Source organism: Propithecus coquereli, unplaced genomic scaffold, assembly GCF_000956105.1.
Source record: "Propithecus coquereli isolate 6110/MARCELLA unplaced genomic scaffold, Pcoq_1.0 Scaffold295, whole genome shotgun sequence".
NCBI lineage: Eukaryota > Metazoa > Chordata > Mammalia > Primates > Indriidae > Propithecus > Propithecus coquereli.
In genome coordinates, this window is record NW_012148563.1 from 1,787,370 (window position 1) to 1,811,148 (window position 23,779).

Consider the following 23,779-nt stretch of genomic DNA (forward strand, 5'->3'; position numbering starts at 1 on the left):
TTTAACCGCTACTCCACCTTTAATTTGTTTGGGCCTATTGTGTGTGACAGGAAATCTAATTAAATTTTTTATTCAAATAAATTACCAATTGTCCTTTTGCTCCTTCTTAAATTTTTTCTTTCCCTGTTAATTCTATGTGTCTCCTTTGTTGTACAACTAAATCACTTAATCAGACTGGCTGTTTCTGGGCTCTCGGATCTATTCCATTGACCCACTGTCACTATCTTGCCTTACCTTGTGTTGGATATGGCTCAGTTTATATCTGGTAGTATAACACAGTTTAATACTTCTTATCTTCCAGCTTTTCTTGGCTATTGCTACCCACTTATTTTTTTCAAATGAACTTCAGAATAACTTGAAACATTCTCCTTCCCATTGTGACCTTAATTGGCCTTGGTCTCAAGCTGTCGGTTAATTGTGTTGGAACTGACACCTTCACTATGTTGAGCTCGTCATGGGACACTATTCTTAGTGTATTCAAATTTATTTTATGCCTCCAGGAAAGTTTAGAGTTTTTCTTCATGTAGATCCTGGATGTATCTTGTTAATCTACTCTGTTAGCTAGTAATTTTGGTGCATTGTGAGGCTAATGTTTTTTAGAGGCGTGGGGTGTATTATCTCATCTAATTGGCAAGAAATAAGAAAGCTCATAATTTTTATATTTTGTGTATCCAGCTATCTTACTGAACTCTATTTGTTGTAATAGCCATTTGGATCTTTCTCTTGATTTTCTAGTATACGGTCATAATGCATTCCATATTTCAAATATTGTAATGCCTAACTGTATGTCGATGTGGGCTTTTCACTTCTACCAACCAGTTCACTGACTCGGATACCTCATTGCTTTGCCTCTTACGCTGTTCATTTTCCGTGCCCACTGACTCCACCGTGCACCCATCCCTGATGAACACTCTGGAGGTTTGGGAGGGTGAGAAACAGTGCAAAACTGGCCCTACAGGAGCCTTACACTCCAGTGAGGGTGGAGGAGTCAGAAGATAAACACACAAATAAGCTCATTGTAGACTGTGGTAAGTGCCAAGGGGACAAATGGGGCAATTGGATGGGAAATTTCCACGTGTGGAGGTGTTTTTTGATTCCTAGAACTGGGACGTGGTTTGCCAGTATTGAAACAATGACTACATTTCAGAGGTTAAAATGCTAAAGATGTGGTGATCTTAATGTCAGTGTTTGCCATGGGCTTCGGAAAGTGGAAGAAAAATGCATTGTCAAAGTACCTACCTTGTGTCCTACTGATAACTAAGCTCGTGTGTCACTTCTGGGCTCACGCATTGACCAGTGCAGAGGAGCTGCAAGGGGATGGGGTGGCACCAGCCTACCCACAGCCCCCCACATTGCCGGTCTAAACTGGAACCTACTGGTCAGCATGGGCCACATACCTGCTCGGAGCCCACAGCCAGCCTTCTCATTCAGGAAGGAGTTGTCCAAGGCTGCAGAGAAAACCCTTTCATCTGCCTCATCGAACAACATGCTCTTATTCATAAATGTGAGTGGACAACCAAGATGAACAAAAGGACAGTTGATCTCAGAAGAAAAAGTGTGACAATTTGGGGAGAGCAAATTTAAAAGGAAATTATAGCTATCAGAAAGATTTAAAAGGTTAGTTATCATACTCATAAAATGAAACAAAGCAAAAAAGATTATATGAAAAGATTATGGGAGAAAGAGTTCTTGGAAATTAAAGAAAAAAGATTGCAGAAATAAAAAATTCAATGGGTTAAATACCATGAAGAAGGTGGCTAAAGACAATGTTGGTGATCAAAGATATAGCAGAAGAAAAGATGTTAGAGGTGAACAGGGACATCTGAAGAGTCAAGTGTCAAGTTGGATGGGAGAGGAAGCTCTGTAAAAATAAAAAGAAAATTCTAAAAAGCATCCAGAAGAACAAGGTTACATACAGCGAGAGAAACCTGACAAACCGTAGATGTCTTTAAGAGCAACACGGCATGCTTAAAGATAATGGAAATATTCTCTTCTAAGGACAAATAATTTTGAACCTAGAAGCCTATGCAAAGCCTATTACCAATCAAAGAAAGGTGGGAAAAAAAATGTCTTAGGATGATGACATGCAGGGCTATGGGACGTGTCCCTCTTAAGGGGTTTTTAAAAAAATTACTGAAGGATGTACCCCAGGAAAAAAAAAACAAAAAAAAACGACTATTCCAAAATATGTTTCTTTTTTCAGGCCTGGTTAAATCCTGCCTCCCTCATCCAGGGTCACTCACTCCTCAGAATGTCCATGGCATCATGCGTTCCCATTCTTTTGGCACAAAACCCGCGTTGTCTTCACGTTGCCGTTCCAGCGGGGATCCACCAGAAGCCACATTTTAGAGAATCTGCCCGACTTTAATTTCAGGCGTACTTCCAGAGAAGGAAGTAAAATGCCCAAAAGTATTTTCTGACATGAGTTTTTGGCAAGGCTGGTTTGGAAAAACTGTATCCACATAGAATACAGAGTTGTTTTAGCTCTGGCAGTTATTTCGACATACATGTATATAGCAGAAAATCATAATGGCCGAAGAGTAGGGGCTTCACAGTCAGAAACAGTAAATTGACTCCCATGTCCCCCATCCTGGGGTCTCACGCATTTGTCTCTCTAAACCTCAGCTTCCCTGTCTTTAAAGTGGGGAAATGGTGTCTACCTCTGTGTTCTAGTGAGAATAGCACGCTGCATGCCTCTTAAAAGCTTGGCCCAGGGTGACTTTTCAGAATTACATCATTAATTCATCATCATAGTTATGATAAAAGCAAGGAAGAGGGGAGAGAAATTATGTTTTGAATTATTTTTTCAAATAGGCTTTGAGTAGACATAACGAACGTATATGGCTTCGACGCCATAAACCGTGTTTCCCAGCAAACAGCGTCGACGGTCGTGGCAGGAGAGGGGCAGGCAGAAGAAACGCCCTTCGGGACTTTCGTGGATCTCCATGGAGCTATCTGCTCCATTTCTGTGTCCTGTGGTCACTTTATTCTATTAACTCCTGATTGTGGCATTTTTGGATGACAGATATCTTCCTGTCTCTAAAGTGTGTCTTTGTTGGGATTTTGCAACTATGGGTATGTTTTTATCCTAACCAGATTGATGCTTGGATCTTTGTAAAAGGAAACCTTTCCCCTTCTCCTCCACATCCCCCCCACCCAGCATAGGCCCCCCAGTGGTTGCAAAATATTAAAGCCTTCGGGAGGGTTGGAGCTGATTTTCCGTGGGGGGGGTGGGGAGGCGGGGACGGCAAATGTGTTTGGAGTATTGAACTGCCGTTGACATCTAAAGCCTCAACCATGCTGTTTTCTCCACACTTCAGCAATCAGGACATCCAGCAAACCCATAAAAAAACCAAACTAATAGCATGAATATTCAGTGACCTAGAATACTAATTATTGTCATGAATATTAATGTGATCAGACTCGCCTTTTCCTCTCTTCTTTCTCCCTCGTCCTCTTTCTCCCTCTCTCCCTCTCTCTTTTTTTCCACTTAGCCAGCTCTAAAGATGGGTCATAATGAGAGCATTTAAGAGGGAGCGCTCTCCGCCGTGACAGGGACCGGGGTAATAAGGAGAGCTTGATTAACGCGGTGCACTTGGGGGAGAGATGAGAGGCTTCACGTGGGCCTGTTCGGGGGAGGCAATGAGGCACCGGCGGCTCTGTTGCTGCTCCCGGAGATTAATGAGGCCTAAGAGTGCATTAGGAACAGTGACAAAGGTTTGATCTAATGGGCTCAGTCATTTTTCCTTTGAGTGACAGACGCACAGAAGTAATTGGCTGTGCAGAATGGCAGCTCATTGGCGGTACTTAAGGATACATTATCCCCGTTGTGTGGCCCGCAGAGGCTGTTTATCAAAACTGCTCACACTGCACACGCAGAGTCGCGAAGCTGCTGTTACAGTGGTAATAGCTATTAAAAAAAAATAACGCGACATCAAAACTAGATCCGTTGTTGTCTCATGGAAACAAAGTTTTTCTTTGTTTAGTTTCAAATGGTCTAGAAAACATTTTAATAACTCCGGAGTCTGTTCCGTGCCCAGGATGTGCGCTGCCGATCCACATGTGCTCGGTGGAACATGGTGGAACACCCGTGTCGGCCGTGGTCACCCGGGAATTCCCCACACTTTGGACTTCGGTTACAACATTCAATTCTCTGGTGCGTAAATCGGGTGTGTCTACTAAACACCCTTCTAGCAACTTGGTAGAACACTTGCAAAGGGAAGCCTTATTGGTTGAGAATTATTTTTCTGAAAAAAATCCCAAAATTAGTATCATGTGATAGCTGCTTTTGCAAACCAAGTTTTGTTGGAATCAATTGTGATAGCTATTCAATAATTGTCTTAGGAAAAAATTAATGTTTTGTGAGGTTTCTATTAGACTAAAATTTCAGGAAGTTAGCTAAATCTGAAATTAAAAGACACTGAAGCTAATATTTTATTGTATATAAGAGTTGGAGCATCTTTAGCTCTGATGAGAAATGCATTCTTAGATTGTTAGTTGTTTTGGTGTTTATACATTTCTCCCGCTGAGGGTTAGGCAAGTTTGTTTTCTCTTGTTTCCATCATTAAATTGTAAACTCTTCAACACATAGACCATTATTTCTATTTCTTTGTTATCCTCTTTCAGTTTTGTGACCTGGCAATTATTTTTTCCTTAAGGAAGTATTACCAAGTATTACCCACTATATGAAATACAAGTGGTAGATACTGAGGATGAGATTAGTGGCTTCTTTCAGATAGCAGTTCCTCCGTGGTAGCCTTGGTGGTCAAGATCCTTGGACAGTTCAGAAATAAGTGAGAATCATACTTCCAATTTAAGGAATGCTTCATGTATTTGAACTCTAAAAGGAGTGTTGTTTTCTGTAAGAACTTACAAAAGAGCTTGGTTCTTGATGATTTCGGCTCAAGACATAACGGGTGGAGGGGACACTGAGCCGCGCATCTCTGGCAGTAGGTGCACATGTAAGTAAAAAGAGTTGCTTTGAGAACTTCTTTTCCTCTCAAAAACATGTGTGTTTGGTGAAGAATAGTGTTTCTGCTGTTGAAATGGTGCTTTCGGGACAGTGACGTGGTCAGCAGGGGAGGAGCTGTAAGAAAGCCGCAGGGCGGGGAAGGATCTCAGCAGTCGTCCCTGCCCTCGGCGTGCGCCGGAACCTGACCAAGCTCCGGCAAGCGCTCCGCCCTTCCGGGCTAGAGCCGGGTCCGCGACTTGCCTGCTTTCTACTGTCCTTTCCCACGTTGGCCGGGGAGAACGTTTCAGGGTGGTCATGATGTTGTTCTATCCCCAAACCTGTGGCCGATTGCTTGGTAGTGACCACTCAGACTGAGAACGTTTGTCTTTCTGGAATATTTCTAACAAACAGTAAAACCCAGAAACATTCCAACCGAGAAACAAGTAAGCCACCTTGTGTCATCAGACTTCTGAACAGGGGCTTCCTTAGTGCTCCGTATTTTCTATGTCTTTGCCCTATGCAGTTGTGAGAGATTTTATAAGAGCTGGAAGGGAGAGAAACAAGCAGAAGTGAGCATTTCTGAGGGTAGAGCCGTGTGCCCACCGTGGCCTCCTCCCTGAAAGGGACCATAAAACTCAGTGACAACCAAAGAAAGCACCCCTGACAACACTATGGTCAGATCAAAGTGGAATTTGTGTCAAAAGCACCTCTTGTGTTTATCATAACAAAGGAGAAAGAATATTTTAAAGATGGAACCATTATGCGTGGCAAACGAAGAGACTGAACAAACAAAAACTGCTTAGTTTTATTCTCCATGTTTGTAATGTTGCCATACCTCATTATCACTGTCCTGCATATCAGCAGTTCACGCAACTCATACCAAGAAGTGGTTGTGGGCAAGCGAAGCAGTGAGGGCTCTCTCTGTGAGCACCTTCAGGGTCAGTGGTAGTGAGTGTTCCTTAAGCAGATAAAAATGGGAAGGTGAGAAGTCCTTGTGCAAAATTCATTCTTGCAAAATCAGAATAAAATTAGCTGTTTTCACATTTCAGGAAGTGACCATGAACTGTCTGGTTTCCAGGATTTTGAATTCTGAGCATGGCCACGTATTCAGTGGTAACTACGTTGCCATTGGGTCTGGGCTCTGTACTCTCTTTTTCTGCTCGGTGTTGAGTTGTGTGGCTGGGAAAAGCAGACTGGTCTCTTGAGTAAATATTTAAATTTATTTCTACATATAATCACTTAAGTGAGAACTTACCTTCTGATGTGCTTAATATTTTATCTTGAATTGTATCAAATGCCACATTGTGTCCATCCCCAAGACAGAGCAATAATCCAGCGATGGGCTGTAGGCAGCGATTCTAGTTGTCTAGCTCACCGCCACCTGCTGCCAGGTAATGTCCTTCATCACTGCATGCATCGTGTCCGAAGCACGTGGTTTCTTTTCTTTCTCTCCTCCCTTCCTTTTATAAACTGTACCTTTAACATTGGCGTAACTCTGATCATCAGACCTTTGGAATTTTGGGAGACTGGGTGTCGTTGAGTCGGCCACAGCCCTAGCACTCCACTGGCTGGTGTTAGGTGCTCCGCAAATACTCAGCGAGCGGTTGCCTGAGCCCATGAGAAGTGATGGCAGCACCAGAACAAACAGACAGGAGGCAGATGACGTGAGCGATTCACACATGAAGAGGCCCCATTGTGAGAAAAACAGAAGGAAAATATTCAGACTCTTTAGATTTTAAAGACAAACAAAATTAGCAATATTCCATTTTAAGCGTTTGCTAAAAAATAAACTATAGAGAAAAGGAAAACCCACTGTTGATGAGATTAATAACAACTGATATCTGCAGAGGCTTTGCAGTTTACAGAGTGCTTTACATAATTTGATCATTATATTAACCACATGGGGCATATTATTATCATCATTATTATCACCATTTCTTTATTATTATCCATTTTACAAATTATGGACTGAATTGCTTTAAAGATGCCCAGGTTCCATCTTCTTTTAGCCACTGGTCATTAAGAAAGTTAATTGGCAACATTTATTCTGAATCGGAAAGATATGTATGCTGTTTGTCCTGGTAGTAACTCTTCTGAGAATTTATGCTAAGGAAAATTTAAAAGTAGAAGATGTCCTTTGCAGTGTTGTTTATGATAATGAGAAGTTAGAAACAACCAAAACTATCCAGAAGTAGGAAAATGCTAGTATAAATTATCTACATTAAATCAATAAAATGTTACGTATATTAAAATTATTATGAAGATTATGTAACACCATAAGAGAATGACTAGGAAGTTATCTTAAAGAAGCATAATATAAAATTACATCTTTTTTGTGGTTATAACTAAGAAAAATATATGCAAATATTCAATAACGAATTGATCTATTAGATGGCGTTTTGTTTATTATAATTTACATTATTTGTATATCTGTATAACTTTGCAAAATAAGTTTTAAGAAATTCATACAACAAAATAGAGTCCTATTGTTTTTTCCTTGACATGATAATTAAAACAGGGAAAAATCAGAATAAAATGAACTGTTTCCACATTTTAGGAAATAACCATGAACTATCTAATTCCAGGATTTTGAATCCTGCACTTAGCCACATGCTGTATTTAGTAGTAGTTGCATTTCGCGTTGTTATTGGGTCTGGACTCTTCAGTCTTTTATCTCTGATAAACATAATGTGGAAAATATATAACTCCAAAAAAGTACAGTGTAGGGAAATACCAGATTCGTATCTCAGGAGTAGAGGTGTTGAATTGCACTGTTGTACAGAGCACATATCACGGGACGCGGGTCCTGGAGGCCTGCAAGTTTAAGATACAGAACATGTCCTTGGAAAACATCCTCTTAGCCTGAAATCCCGGATGCCAAAAGTGGGGCAGATTTCCAGTGCAAACACCAACACAAGTGGGCCCTGCTCACGGGCTCCTAAATCACTTGTGTCTCACTTTTTATGGTCATGTTGTGAATTATATTGTTTTGGGGTTTATATAGAGGACGGAACAGCTGGCGAAGGCCTAGTGTGGAGCCACGTGACCATTCAGGTGGCCTCCCTCGTCCAGTTGCGATTCTGGGGAACCCGGTTTTCTCCGCACGCTCAGAACGGGGTGTGGCACAGCTGCGGGTTTGCAAGGCAGCTGCTCACGCTGAGTTTTTGTAACATTTGAAGCTATATATGAACGCAACTGGACCCAAAAATCTGGATGTTTCTAGATTTTTCTCTGGATGTTTCTAAAGGTGAGGCCTCTGCGAGGGGAAGGGTGAGCTCCTATCAGTCACGTTCCTGTCATTATGATTTTTTTTAAGTTATATACAATTCCACAGTGGGGATAAATGTCTGTTTTACACTCAGGTTCTCATAGAATTTGGGGGGGTCCCCTCCCCCACAGTGTTTGTGAAAGTTCAGTGTCACTTAGCGCCAGTCGTTGCTGCGCTTTTTGAGCTTATTTAACCATTAAGGCAAATGCTAAGTCTCATCTTCCTACTTCAACTCTTTGGTACCGTTAAGTCTTATTTGTGAAGAGAGAGCAAAATTGGAAGGTACCATGAACAAAATTTTGTATGTTAAAGGAAATTATTGTTGAATCTTTATTTGAATGCTATGAAAAGTCATTTCAGAGTATATTTTTAAAAATCAGAACAGGCTATTTTTAATGTAATAAGCCTATAGCTTAAAAGAGGAATTCTGTCTTTGATGTCATTTGGTGGATGAAAACATTCTTGTTCAATAGAAAACCAGCATCTTTTTCATGCTCATTTGAGATCAGATCAGGCAACATACTGATGTGCATTCAGATATAAATGCCATATTCACTTTGAAATGCAAATTGTTTAAAGAAAAATAGCATATGGTGGAGGTAAGTACCTTTTCAAATCAACTCTTACACTTTAGGGATGTAAGTACAACGAAAATTATTCTTTGGAAAGATCTGGCGCTTTTGACACATGGAAGCTTGCACTAATCAAGGCGGCCCAGTAAGCACACGCGCATATCCATATCAAGGAAGTGGCGCTGGGAGGACGTGGATTAGCATGGTAATGCGGCCGCCCCCCGCTAATCTGGGCAAGTGCCAGCTGATCCGCAGATGCGGTATTGGAGGAAACACTCTGAGTTCGTCAGGGGCCAGGTAGTCAACCATGTATTTCATGGTATTGCAGATAATATTTGGGGGAAAAGACCAAGACAAATGCCAAATAGGTCCTGTACTGTTTAGGGTGGAGCCACTCTTTAAGGACAATAAAACTGTTAACTTGCCCAAACCGATTCCATCTCTTATACTTCCTGACCTGACCTCTGCATTTACAAACCATTGAAATGACATTTTTTATCTTTTTGGGGTAAATTTTTTTGATATAACATACACGTAGAAAGTGCAAAATCCTAAGTTACAGCCAAGTGGACAGGTGGCCAGCCCCCCAGGAAGCCCCTACGGTCCCCTTCCCATCACTGCCCACCGCCAGCCCCACACGCAGGTGTGATCATCTGATTTCTCGCCCTGGAGACAGTTCTGCCCGTTCCTGAGCGGGATGCTGAAAGTCAGAGCTCTTGCGTTCGTCCTCTCTTGCTCTGCGTTCTGTTTGTGATGGTCATTGCTGTGGTGGCCCACGCCAGGAGTCCGTCTGTCCTTGCTGGTGTGTGATGTTCCACTGCACCACGGCGCACCTGTGGCAGGTGGACATTTCAGTCCTTCCCAGCGTGGAGCTGGTGTGAGCAATGCTGCTGTGAACATCCTTGTACGTGCTTTTTGATGACACGTTTATGTACGTCTGTCTGATTTTCATCTGGAGGGACGTGGAAGGCAAAGAATCTTGAGGGAGGAAGAAACAGATTGGATGGACATGTCTTACGAAAGCCCTACGTCCGGTAGGTCAATGAGAACAGCAGTTTAGGTTGTCCTGAGAGAGTATAAGGTAGTATCTCCTCTTTCTACCTATTCTTTATCTAGATGGGTCTAGTTCCAAAGTCTAAAATAAATCTGCAGTGTCCATGGAGTGTCTCCCGTACCTTCCAGCAGGGGTGAGCTCCCTGCCCCTCATACTTGCTTGTGGCTTTGCATTTTGGCTGCATGTAGGCTTGCCTGCTACCTTCTACCAGACCAGACTGTAGGTGTGCTGAGGGCAAACCTTGGCTGTGCCCAGCACAGCAGGGGCTCAAGGCCATGGGCAGCCAGTGTTATAACAGATGGAAAGCACTGGGCAGGGTCCGATTCTCCCCATGAGCTAACAGGTTAGCCTGCCACAGGTTTGTGGGTGATGACACTCTTGGGTCAAGATGAAGGACGGTTTATTGCCGCAGTCGCAGCCAGAGTATCACCATCGTCCCGCACTATTTCACCAGCACCAGTTCCTGCAAGGTGACACCAGCACAGACGGTGGCTTCCATTGTAGGAGAAGAACCCTGAGCTTAGGAAAGCCCAGCCTCTTACGATGGGATGTAAGCAAGCCTGCCCAACCTTTGCCAGGGACAGTGACAGTGCCTTTATTATCCCAGACAGCAAACAGACCTGCCCTCCTCTGGAGGAAGACACTATCCCTGTCATCCCAGTCTGTTCACTCTGTTGGCATCTCTGAAAAGATAACAGAGAACAAAAGTGTGCTGGCGCCGTGCTCGGAAGACGTGAAGAAGCTGAGACCCGTGGAAAGCTGTCCGCGGGCAGGAGAGTGGTGCAGGCACTGGCCACAGAGAGAGTGGAAGGGAAGGGGAGGGGAGGGAGGGAAGGAGAGCGTGGAAGGACCCACCGCAAGGAGGCCGCTGCCTTGTCCTCGTCCCCAGCGCAGGCAAGCGTCCCCTCGGCTCCCGTGAGCAGCGGCTTCCTTTCAGGGCCTCTTGTCCATTGCCCCTGACTTGAGGTTGGTGAGTTAGAACCACTTGTCAGACATACTTCCTCCGCGCCAGGAAAGAGGCGTGCTCGGAAAGAAAGAAATTCCCACTATGGCGCTAAGAGTTCTTCCACATCTAAAAGATCCCGGCTTCGCAGTTTATTCCTCAGACACACAAATGAAATTCTAAAGCAAAACAGGTACGTGTTTAGGGGGTTCCTTGCTGGGGACAAAAGCAAGAGGCATTCTCTCTGGGCATTACTAGGGCCGGGGTCGGGGCAGGCTTGTGGCAGACCCCGGCATTTCTGGTTTGTAGCTCCAATCCTACTTACGGCCATCGTGTACTTGAAACTCTCGTGGCCCGGTGGCAAGAGCTGGGGTCTTCTCTTCAAGACACCCTTCAGCTGTCAAGGGTAGGTGTAAGAATTCGACTTAACTAATTGTACAGCAGCGGCAGAGCCAGGTGTCTTCACTGACGGTTGGTGGCCAGGTGGGCCTGGATCCCCAGCCCTCCAGCCTGACTGCGGGGCACGGCGGCCCCCAGCCAGGCGGGGCCGTCTCCAGCTGAGCCAGGCTGGCCTGGTGGGTCCGGTGCACTTCAGGCCAACCTCGACCGCGTTCGGAACAGTGCTCAGGCGCACTTGTGTCTTGGGTGGTCTCGATGTCAAGATCTGCACCTCTCAGGCAATCAGAGTCGTCGACTTCCCTCACAAGTGAGAACTTGAGAGCCTCGGTCTTAATTAATAACTCCTTCACGTGAGAGGAATCACCATTCAGTGAAAACCGCGGCCCTCAAGTACTGTGAGTGGGGATGAAGTGATTTGAAACAAAGCTGCTCCCTTTTATGCTTAAAGGTATTTTCGGAAGTGTTGGAAACTCCCTGTGTGGCAGCACGGGGCAGGTGTTGTAGACGCTCACAGAGAAAAACTGGAAGCAGGGACTGCGTACTTGGCCAGTGAATTAGTGACATTCATTCAAGAACAAAAATGAAATTACATATTAGATTGTGTATAAAAATAAGCATTAGAAATTATGACCTACTGGAATTAGATGTGAAATGTATGCAGTTATTAAAAATATTCCCTAAACTTTTGGGGGTTGCTTATTCCTTCGACTGATGGATTTACTGAAATTAAGCATAGAATGCCCTGAAGTGTGAGCTCGGCCCTGCACTGCTCGCGCTGGGGAGAGGATTCACGGCCCTGTGACGCCCACACAGCTGTTCCGTTGTGACGTGGCTCGATCCGTGGGCCGCTGGTTTGCCTCAGAGTCAAAGCACATGTCTTCACGCATTTACATTTAAAGGCAAGTACCTGTTTCTGATCCCTCATTGTTTCTCTTTAGGGCAGAAACAATGTTTCTTACCCTTCATAATTTTTTTGCTTTCAGTTAAACAGATATATTTGTGCATCGTCACAGAAAATACTTTTGTTTCCTTACATGATGATTAGTTTGGTTTTTCCGGAAAAATTTTAACAGATATAAAATAGAGTGAATGAGTATATATGGAAGAGGTTTACTCCGTTAAAAGAAAATTGGAAATATTTTCTTTCTGAAATGAGAATCTTCCTATACGTATTTTTGAAAGGTTTTGTAACTCAGAATAAGCAAAGACCAGAAGCAAGGTGGGCAGGTCGTTGAGTGCGGTGGGTGCAGGGCGGGGGCAGGTGTGAGCCCTGGAGACAGGGCTGTGGGTTCGGATCCCACTTTTGTAGCTGTGTCCACGTACACACCCTGATTTGGCCAGAATTCATTCGTGTAGTTTCTGTTCAGTCCCACAATTGGGAATCAAGTGTGGTTGGGATAAGGGGACCCTCACAAGCTGCAGGGGTCGAAGCATCTGCTCGTTGTGGGGGACCATGCACCGCTGTTTTAGATTCTTCCATCTGGACACCAGGAGCATGTGGTCCTTCCAGGAGGTTCTTCACCCCAGAGGTCCCAGTTTGGCTCCTTGGGGAGCCTCCCAGGAGGCAGAAGGCAGAAGGCAGGCTCTGAGCCATACCCCAGAGCCGCCCCACTAGCATCTTAACGTGTTGGACTCGTGCTTGAATTTCATCGGACGAACAGTCACAAGTTTGGAAACCAGTGGGCCAGCCACGAATCCATGAGCAGCAGTACCCTGTTGTCTCTCAGTGTGTACGTTTTGAGGAATCTCCCCTTTCCTTCTGCCCCGGTGTGATGTTTGGCCTTGAGATGAAGAACTTATAAAAGTAAGACAAGTTCTTTATCAGTTATCTCCCTCCGAACATTTTACATGCCCCCTGCTTGAGTTTAGATGGATTTGGACATCACTACGTGCATGTTGATACTTGTTTCTGGAGTTTTATTTCAAGCAGTGAGTGATAGATGCGCTAAAGTGACTTCCCCTGCCTTTTAAAGGAAATCATTTTAGAAGGTTTTTAGACTGGTTGTCCTCAGGGAACCACTGTCTAGGGAGAATGAGGAAGGGAAGTGGCGCTATATTAAGTGCCATATCGTCATCGTCAAACCAAAGATGGATGGATGGATGGACAGAAATTATTTTTTGGTTTTCAGGTATTTGGACCTTATGTGCCTAAAGCTGGTATAAGATGAAATTTGTGGGCAGATTCCACAGTTGATAATGACTTGTCAGAGGTCCAGATGGGCATTATAGTGAGGAAGGAATCATCTCCTTGACATTTTCACCACATGGCAAGTGTCCCTGCAGGTGGGACGGGCTCAGAGGAGCCTGGCATAGCGGTTGGTCACAGTAAAGGCGGTGTCTCATGTATCTTGCATGTATCTTCTCATTGTTCTTTTCCACGATTCTTTTCCCACCTTTCTCATTTCCTTTCACCCATGAAAATGTTAGCAATGTCCTGAAGCCTTGTTTGCTTGGAATTCAGGTGATGAAAGCAGGAATGGGCTAAGGGAGCCCTGGAAGCCACTCTTGGGAGGCACCAATTCCCCAAAGCTGCTTCAGTGGGTGGGTGTGTGGGGTCAGGGTCCCTGTGGGGAAAGGAAGCATAGGGGACAGTGCAGCAGCAGGGCTGGCAGAAGTGGTGCTGGGACCACCCACAGGCCCCAAAGGCCAAGGAGAGAGTGGGGGCACTCTAGGAAGCCTGCTCAGGGAGGCAGCCCAGGCACAAACCCCCATATCACTCCATTCCCACTGTGGTCCCCATTGCTTGTGCCCAGAGAGAAGGCAGAAGGTGCTGGAGCCAATGGGTGAATGCAGCCTATGTGGGTGCCTGCCCGGGAGGGAAGCAGGCCAGAGAAGGGGTGCAGCAGGAACACGGGAGACACAGGCTGCAGGAGGAGACCCAGCCACGCCCCTGCAGGTGGGAGCATCTCGTCTGCTCTGCAGGACTGCTGCCCACCGTGGGATCTGAATGCCCTGTCGTAATATGGACCTGGCCAAGATGTCCCAGACCCATAGGACGGATACGGGTTAGCCTCCATGGTGGCACATGGAGAATCTGAGAGGAACATGTGGTGTTCCCCTAGTGCCAGGCGCCTAACCCACCTCGCATGGCTGCTGGAGGCTTGGTATAAGCACAGGAGTGGGAGATCGGCGCAGCCCTGTCACGCTGATGTGGGACTAGGAGCAGCCCTGTGCATTTCTAGGGTTAGGGCTCGTCTGAGCCCTCAAATCAAGCTCTTAAAACATCAGAGCTGCGTGGGGTCTGGAGGGTGTGATGGGGAATAAGCAAACACCTGAGCTGGGTGCCAAGGCCTGAGCGCCTTGGTAACAGTGGTCGGTGGTGGTGCAGAGCTTTGATTAGTTTTTGTTGCATTGCGGTGGTTATTCTCCAGTGTGAGTGCTCGTTGTTTTAATTAACCTGAGCTCTGTAGCACGTCCACTCAAACTCCAGTGGGCACACAGTTCCTCTGGGGACCTCACGAAAAGGCAGGTGCTGGGATTCTGCCTTTCTAACGTGCCTCACGATGCCTGCTGGTGGTCCAGGGACCGCTCTCTGGCTGGGAAGATCCGTGGCCTTCCTGGGTGTCACTTGTGGCTGTTTTCTGGAACCAGGTAGACCATCTATGAATAATTTCCCTCGTGAAATTCAGAATGTACCCAGTCAGACAGCAGCATAAAACAGGGATCTTTTTTTCAAGGTAGGAATGTATTTTAAAAGCTAAACCCTTCCTTCTCGTCAATCGCTTATTTGCTGTGCTGCTCGCGCACGTGTCGGGACGTGGTTTCGTGGCTCTCGGCGCTGCGCGGGACTACGGTGAGGTCGCTCCCGTGAGGAGAGCCCTGCTTCCTGCCCCCGGCTGCTCCCCGAACCACCTGAGTGCTTTTGAAAATGCATATTCTCCCTAGCCCCAGAGCTTCTGAATCAAAATCTGTATGTTTTGAAGCCTCTATTTTTAAAAAGCTCCACGGGAAATTCTGGTAATTGGCCGCATTTAGGAACGACTAATGTGGCTGCGTATTTAAAATCTTGTACTGTGAAAAACTTCTGTTGAAACAGTTTAGAACTTAATTAGTTCTGAACTAAAACAATCGGAAGAAAGTTAAAAAAAATAAAATAAAAAGCCCTAATACCTCTGAAGATCTGCGTATGGAGCGAACAGACTAATTCCCCGGCAGCAAGGTGTGACTGGCTGAGCTTTAGAGAAAGGCACTTAATTATGTTTTTGAGTCTAAAATTGGTGTGACCAGATAATAATTCATTTTGATGTTGAGCAACTGATTCAAATCATTAAGTATACAATGGAATCATTTTTCATCACGGCCCATGTACGCTAGGAAGTCGCTAAGGTTATTTTTCCTCTGCTTAGTCTTTTCAAGGTTAAGAGTAAACTTACCTGGTTTAAGAGTCTGCGTCCCCTCCGTGTCGTGTCTAGGGACTTTGATTTGTGTTGATCATAAAGCATAGCTTCACCATGAAAATAATCTGCGGGCACCAGGCAGTTGACTCCCAATCGGTGATCATTTTCAGTGCCATTGGTAAGGCGACACCGCGGACGCCTGTCTCACCCTCTTGCTGGCCTGCCGGGTGCTTTTCCCAGGACTGATGGGGTCTTTTGTCTTCACTTCCACGCGGTTTAGAGATCACGGTTGGGCTGCGTGTCTTTGTTTAGGGTTGTCTTGTGTGCAGTCGCCTGAGCACCAGGTCCCTTCACTTTGCTCTGTCAAGCGCCATCAAGATCTGCGTCACCCTTTCATTGCTCTCGAATGTTTCTGTCTGTTGCCTCCATTGTCCGGGTAGGCAAGACGAGGGCGGCTCTCGGTGGTAAGGTACATCGTGTGCCAGCACACAGGCCCCTAGACTGACTCGTGCTGGCTTCTGTGGGCCGCAGTCCGCCGTGGTGTTCACCTGACTTGTTTATTCCTAGGGAATGTCACTAGTGCATCTGGGTCTCAGATGGCAAGCGGCATCAGCCTGGTCTCCTTCAACAGCCGACCCGACGGCATGCACCAGCGCTCCTACTCAGTCTCCAGTGCCGACCAGTGGAGTGAGGCTACGGTCATTGCAAACTCGGCCATCAGCAGTGGTAAGAGGGGGCACAGCCCCACGGACCCGCGGCCACTTCAGCGTCCTCTGTTGTCAGCCAGGGGCTGGACGTGATGCCCCAAGCTTTCGTGCTCCGCTCGGAGCACAGCACCCGTGGGGCCGCTGCAGCAGCAGGGCACGTCTCGTCTTCCATCTGTGGAGCTGTCTCGCCCACGCCATCTCATGTGTTTCTCTTTAGTGCAGGCGATAGACGTTCATCCCCATTCGACAGATTTGGAAATTGAGGCTGTGCACAGGGCGAGTGGCTTACCCAGGGTCACGTGATACGAAGGTGGTGGAGTTGAGAAGTAACATCCGGTTTTATGTCCCCGATCACACTGCCATACACGGCGTGGCCTGCACTTACCCTGTTAGCACACATTTTATATCGTTAGGGTTAATTCATTCTCCTTGACCATTTTCCAGAATTCCTGGCATACCCTCTAAATTCTGGAGAGTCTCCTCCGTAATCCCTCGGCCCCAGACTTCCTTCAGCATTTTTTTTTTCCGAAAAGCGTGGCCAGCTCCTTGGGAAACGCATGTGCACACTGGCAACTGTCTCGAGGCGTGTGTGAAAACATGAATTAAGCAGCGTTGAGGGCACACTGGCTGGCTGCGGCATGCTTTGCCTGTGGCATTTCGTCTGTGGCCTGTTCACCGGTATTTAAAGGAATTCCCACTGTTGTATGTAATCTATCAGACAGGGTTTGAGAGTAATCTTAGCGTAATTTGTTCTAATTAAAAGATTCAGCATCAGGTCTTCCCTGTAGACCCACCAGCTGCGGCAGCAGGACGTTTGCTTTGGGTAAACATCATCCTTATTTCGAGTTGCTCCGCACTCCTCCGGCAGATGCTGCCACGCAAGAGCCTCAGTGGAAGACATCTCTAGACCAAGTGCGGTCAGGGGCGGCGGCTCCAGAGGCTGCCTCGGCGTTGCGGGTCTGGGACAGCCTGCGGCTGGGAGCGAACCTGCAGCGTCACCTGCTGCGCTGGGCCCGTCCTGTTCCCATTTCCAGCTCCTGGGCTCCCGCCTCACTCGAAAGAAGGCGCTTTGGCAGATAGCAAGGTCTGCCTGCAGCCTCCTCTCCGCCTTTCCTCTGCAATCACCGTGATACCTTGAGAACCCCGGTGAAGGGGATTTCAAGTCATTATAAGTTAACCTCCTACAGTTTACGCCCTTCATAACCCTCACCTGCCCCAGAAGGCCTGGTCAACCTTCCATCAGCCTGCTGTGTGCTTCAGCCACAGCCCCTCCACCGGCCGACCGGGCAGCCTTGAGCAACAGCCCTAACCTCCATGAGCCTCTGTTTTCTCATCTGTTCAGTGGGCATGTTCTCCCTCCCTTGAGTAGTCATTAGCCATGCGGCACGACACATGGTACGTGGCTTCCTCTACCAAATATCAACTATTAATATTATCGTGGTTATTTTTTAGGAAGAGCAAGTAGTTCACATATTTAATTACTTCATTATCAAATACTTTAAAATATTGATTATCATTAATATTGCTAGTAAGGTTTATTTCTGTCACCACCTTCCTGTGAAGGTGCACCCATGCAGAGCCCCTTTCGAGGGCGTGGGGTGCTCCAGGCCAGGCCTCCCCGGAGCCTGGCGCGTGTGTGACGTGGACGGGTCCTGCCTTGCCAGGCAGCTTCTGTGTTCTAAGGCTTTCCTCCTTGCAGAATCACCAAGGCGCCAACACAATCTGATCAGAGTGACAGCTTTTTGGTTCTATTCCTTTTGTGCTGCAGGAATTATATTCAGGACGGGGGACTTGAAAAACAAGTTCCTAAAAGCACCCATCACCCCGAATCCTTGCCTCCTACTCTCAGAATATTTCTATAGCAAAGGCATTTGAAGTAGCATATTGATCTAAAATCCATTCTGTTCAAATTTTCCTTTTGCACACTTCTTTCTTTGATAAAGACTCATTGGATAACTTTTCCCTACAGCTATTTGTGTCTAGCGCTACATGTATACAGTGGGCGTTTCCACACCGCCAAATCATGACTCCGTTATTTCCAGACCCTTGGTTTGGTGGGAAGTCTCCTTCCATGGAAGGGGACTGGGTCGGTCTATACTCAAGTATTTCTGCAGTGCCCGTATGAGACAGAAGTCACCTACATGTGGATGCTGTTTTTATATTTACAAAGCAATTTCTTGTCTATTAACATACATGGGTGTCCATTAAAGACCAGGGTGCTCCCTGACCTCACAATTCTTGAATCCTGAATGCGAGGGATAAGGAACACGAGTGTGTGCCCACCCCCACGGCCACCCCCGGGAGTCAGCCTACTAGCACCCCGGGTGGGGCTGTAGGGCTCAAGCTGTGCAAGTAGCGTAAGGACTGATAGAATTAATCGAGGAAAACTTCCCTAAGAGAATCAAACTTGAGCGGTGCTTAAAGAACCAGATGGATTTTTTTGTGCAAAACAGCAGGAGGAAGTTATTATAAGCATTGGGGCAATGTGGACAAAGACTCAGAGAGGAGGGAAGGGAAGTGGAGCAGCGGAGGAGCCTCAGCGCGGTGAGTGGTGTTGGCTGGGGTGCCGCACAGCGAGGAGAGAGAGGCCAACACTGCCAAACTGGCATCTTATTTTAAGACTCGGAGCTGACCTTTTAAAGAACAAAGATCCGGAAAGACAACAGAGTGGCGCACAGAAGTATGGTTCCTGCGGTTGTGCAGGCAACTTCCTTCATGTCTGCATTTCCTAAGGGCTAATTCATGTCATACCCACAATATTTTTGAGAAGGGAAACGATGATAGTAATATTAATGACAGTGAATTAATATTTACTGAGGGTTTGTTGTAGATGATCTCATCCAATCATCACAGAGTCGGTCCTGCCGTTAGCTCCATTGCACAGGTGAGGCGATTCCGGCATGGAAGGGCTGGATATTGCTCATCCAAAGTCACGTCCTGGTAACGTGCCTGACTCCAGGCCTCACTCTCCGTCACTGCTTCTCAGGGTGCGCTTCTTGGACAACAGCGGCAGCCCCTGGGAACTGCTTGGAAATGCACATCCTCAGGCCCCATTCCAGACCCAGAATCCAAAACTCAGGTGACAGGACCCAGCAGCCGTGAATTACCAAGCCCTCTGTGGGATCACATTGCATGCCAATGTTTGAGAACTACTCCAAATCCTGGCTTCCCAAAGTGTGGTCCACAGACCCAAGGGCATCTGACAGCTCCTGGGAGTCAGCTAGAGATGCAGAGCCCCAGGCTCCAGCCCGACTTGCTGGATACAGGCCTGCCTGCCCGTGCCGAGGGTGCTGTCCCGGCCTCCCTCTGTTAGCACCAGCCTCGCCTTCGGTGCATGGACTCAGCGAGTGGCCCCAGCCATTTCCAATGAACACCAGGGCGCAGGATCCGATGGGCAACTTCAAGAAAACGTGTTTACGGGTGAATTTCAAGACCTCAACTTTGGCATAAACATTCCCTGCAGTGCTTGGAAAATAATCACAAAAGAATCAAACATGATTAAGGGCTTTCTGTCATGCTTTTTCTTTTTAAGTGGCAGTTGATACATGTCCCCTCCCTTCTTTTTTTAATCATACTGTCTCCACCCCCCACCCAGTCTCTGGTTTGGATTTCAGAGTCCTACAGAGCTTGCTCTACGCCAGCAGCAGGAATGGGGGGAGCCGAGCAGCTCGTGAATACGAACGCCCACGTGCTGGCGTGTGTGCCTTCCCGTTGTCGCGCACTTGCATTGCAAAGCATAATAATAATAACAACATTAGGATTCAGTGTTTCTTCGCCCCCTTGTCCACCCTAAGACTTTGGCTCCATAGAAGTCTTCAAAGTCTTCCCCTCTAGACACACCGGTACCCCCAGGGTTTCTGTCTTTCAAGCCGCCATGAGCGACTCCTAATTAGATAAATTCCTTTGTAGTGGGCAACCTACAAAACAGGAGGTGCCGATTAAATTAAGGGGACAAGAAAAGAAGACCCCAGTCTGTGAAACGGAATGCCCCCTGCTTTATGACTACTACTGTTGTAAGGTTTTACATCGAAGTACCTGGGGTTTAAAATTAAATGTCTAATATAATTTGGCGTTGCTAACATCAGACCCACATCTGCCCTTAGAGAAAATCCAGACAGCTCGGTTCAGGGTTTCAAATTGCTGTCTGCCGGCTCGCGAGCCGCTACGAGGATTGGATCCCTCTTCGACTGAGTACCACATGCTGCTCGGTGTAATTTTTTAAATGCAGAAACATATTCATCTTGAGCTTCTGCATTGAAAAAGGCCGTTCCAGGAATACATGAAAAATTAATTTTTTTACATTTTTTCTCACTCTCCTAAGTGTTTGACAGAAGTAATTTTTGCAGCAAGAGAGAATAAAAACTGGTGGCTGTAAATTCCTGTCCTGGAACCTCTTGTGTAGATTCTTTATGGACCCAGAATTGATCTACATGTCAGATCCTGTTGTGGTTTAAACTGTTTATCACCGTAATGGCAGTAGTGAGCCCATGAACACCGACTTATAATCCCGGTGAAAGAAATTGGTGTTTGCAGTCAATGAAGGGGCAGCCTAGGTTTATTGATAGATTCAGAACAATTATCTCTGCAACAACTATTGGCTGAGGGTTTTCCTGAATCTTATTGGAAGACTGTAATTTTTTTTTGATTAATCATTTTCTCCATAGGTAATTTTCTCTAGAAGTGTTAGCCAAGAGTTAGCGTCACTATGAGTAGCAGAGGCTCTCGGGGGTCATTTGTAGCATACTTGGTTGTCATATCTCACTTCAAGGCAGGATGCATTTTTAGATGCATCACACCTGTGCTGAGGGACAAAGCTGATGCCGCGGGCCCGTGCATTTGTCTGCCTGCCGTCCTGAGTGTCTGGGCGAGCCTGGCCGGCCCTCCCCACCATCTCCTGCAAGTGCCAGCCTTGGCTGCAGCCTCAGCCGGGGCTGTTGCTGTTGTCGTGGCAGCCGCCTCCCTCCACCTCTGGACTGTCAGGTTGTTCTGATGGCTCCGCCCCTTCCCTGATTGCTTCAATCCAGCCGTTTATCTTCTGCCACGCTGGCCGGCCGTCACTGTTAATATTGCATCTCTTCACATGACTCTTCAGTGCGCTCTTCAACCTCCCCTCACCCTGCCTCCCCCAGGCCACCGTGCAGCCTCGCCAGCACCGAGCACAGACACCGTACTCATCCTTCACTCTTGCACATGGAAGACACGTGTCACACGTGCGTGTGTGCGCGCACGCGCCTGTGCTTTGGTCCCTGTTTGCTTCTAACCATTTCATCGTGTGTCTTCCCACTAGACACGGTGGTTGTGGGACAGCCAATCCTGAACTGAAAGCATTGGAGTTTTTGCTGACTGTGAGATACTTTTTCCCATTAAAAATTTTTTACGTAGCTGTTTTAGTGATGGGGGTAGAAACGTGAGTTTCTGTTTGGTAGCTGCCTGTCCCACACTGCCTTTCATTGCTCCCCTCCCAGAGCCAGCCCAAGAAGGCTCAGCAGCCCTGCATCGGAGACCACAGAGTCTCCAGCCAGCACGCCGTGGCTCTGGCTTCCTGGGACACTGACTGTCAGTTCATCAATCTCAGTTTTTATATCTTGGGCATTTTTTGCTCTCCTTGCGTGTTATGCTTACAATTTTAGGACATGACCAGGAGGTGGTAGCAGTGTGACACTGCTGCTCTCTGACCAGGAGGCTTGATTTGCAGAAGGATTTTAATTGGCTGAGGGTGGGGGGCGGGGAAAGTACCTATATCTCCTGCCTCCCTTGTCATGGCCTTCCTGTCTCATGCTCATGACGGAGAATCAACACCTCTGTCTGACGATTGCGGTTCAAAAAGGCTGAGAAACTATGCTTGTAATAATTAGCCGAAATTCAGACCAGGTCTTTCTGATTTCAAAGCTTATAGTCTTCCCCTCTGCTGTTTTTTTAAAGGAGAAATGGATGCCTAGTATTAAAACATTATATCGTAAAATTTATTTGTCTTTTTAGAGCCCTTGCTTTCCAAGGAAATACATTATAATACGGATGTGCATTTTCTCCCCTCACCGATCCCAAAGTTTCCTTTATCAATTCCTCCCAAATCTTAGCTAGCATTCAAAGACCATTCCCTGGGGTTCGTCCTCAACCTCAGCTTAGCCTGGTGCTAAAGGGCCCTGGGCTCTCATCTCTCAAAGCTGAGCCCTCCTTGTCTCGCCGCTGGGGGCTGCTCCGCTCTCCAGGCTGGTCGGCCTAATTAAAAGAGTGACCCCGGTTCCCTTCTGTGCGCAGAGCCTGCTTTCCTCTCTCTGCGTGAGGCCAAGGAGGAAGCAGAAGCGTCCTAGGGTAACTGGACACAGGGGGTGAAAGGTGGTTTTTTCCTCCCAATCAGAACATTGTAACTTTGTGCTTCGCTCCTTCTGACCGGCTATTTTCAGCAGTAGCTGCTGACCAGGAGAAACAGGCCATCAGTGCTGCCCTGGTGAGCAGAGTGGGGCCGTGGATTGCATGGCTGAAGGCAGTCACCCTCTTGTCCCTGAGGCAGAGCTCTGGAGATTGTCGTAAACAGATGGCAGAGCAGGGTGCTGCTGCTGGCACACCTGGGCCAGGCCCCTTTGTCTCCTGGCCCTCCGTATGTCTTCATCTAGACCAGTGGGGATTCTGTCCCCCAAGGGACATTTGTGATGTCTGGAGACACTTTTGGTTGTCACATGGGGGAAGACAATGCTACTGGAATCTGGTGGGCAGGAGCCACGGTTGCTCTGAGTATCCCGCAGTGCAGAGAAGAGCTGCCTGCAACCAAGAGCTATTCAGCCCAAAATGTCAGAAGTGCCACAGTCAGGAAACCCTGATCTAGACTTTGGTGGCCCCTTCCAGCTGCCCTTGCTGCCTTGCTCCATGAACTAACTAAGAAACGGAAGCCAGTTTCCTTTTCCAAGAAGGTTACCAGAACCACCCCCAGTCCATGCCTTGTCCATAGGGTGCTTTCAACACGGCTCCCCAGACCGTCCACCCCAGCTTGGGGGCACGGCCAGCCCCGCAGCAGTCCTGCTGCTACCAGTGATGACAGGCGTGATAGTCACCGAACACTCGCCACTTGCTGGGCACAGGACCCCACAAGATGAGGACTAGTGTGACTCCCATTTTACGCGAGGACACGGAGGCAGAGGGCAGTTACGCTTAGCACACCAGGTCGGTGGTCAAGGCTGGATTCAAACAGGCTGTGTCTTAACTGTCACTCGGCTGTTCCCTCAGTCACCCTGCCCAGCTGCCCCCAAGCCCGTGGCAGGGGTCGTGCAAACCCCACAGGGGGTTCGTCTGCTGCTCCTGTGAGGACACAGAGGGTCAGGACATCGGACGTGTGGACGACACACATTGAGAGACATAATCTAAATCTAAATCTCCAGATTGAGAGACTACAAAATGGGTTGAGACCAACAAAGTGAAATCGAGATAAAATCTTGAATTCAGGCTCAGCAAACCAACCGCAGGAACAATAGGACGCAGATCCTGAATGTTGCTGGGGAAGGCCGGGCGCAGCTTGTCTGCAAAAGTGATGTCAGGGCTCAGTCTTCACCGCGA

The 23,779-nt window shown here is 47.1% G+C and overlaps 1 protein-coding gene across 3 annotated transcripts in view; it reads left to right on the forward strand.

The window, feature by feature from the left end:
- AGAP1 (ArfGAP with GTPase domain, ankyrin repeat and PH domain 1) overlaps nucleotides 1-23,779 on the forward strand; it is a 544,117-nt gene that overhangs the window by 365,397 nt on the left and 154,941 nt on the right. The window contains exon 12 of one of the 3 annotated variants that reach the window (XM_012648858.1): nucleotides 16,092-16,250. The exons of the other annotated variants lie outside the window; for them this stretch is intronic. Coding sequence (XP_012504312.1) covers nucleotides 16,092-16,250 — 159 coding nt within the window. The remainder of the gene's footprint in view (nucleotides 1-16,091; nucleotides 16,251-23,779) is intronic. 3 annotated transcript variants of the gene reach the window in all.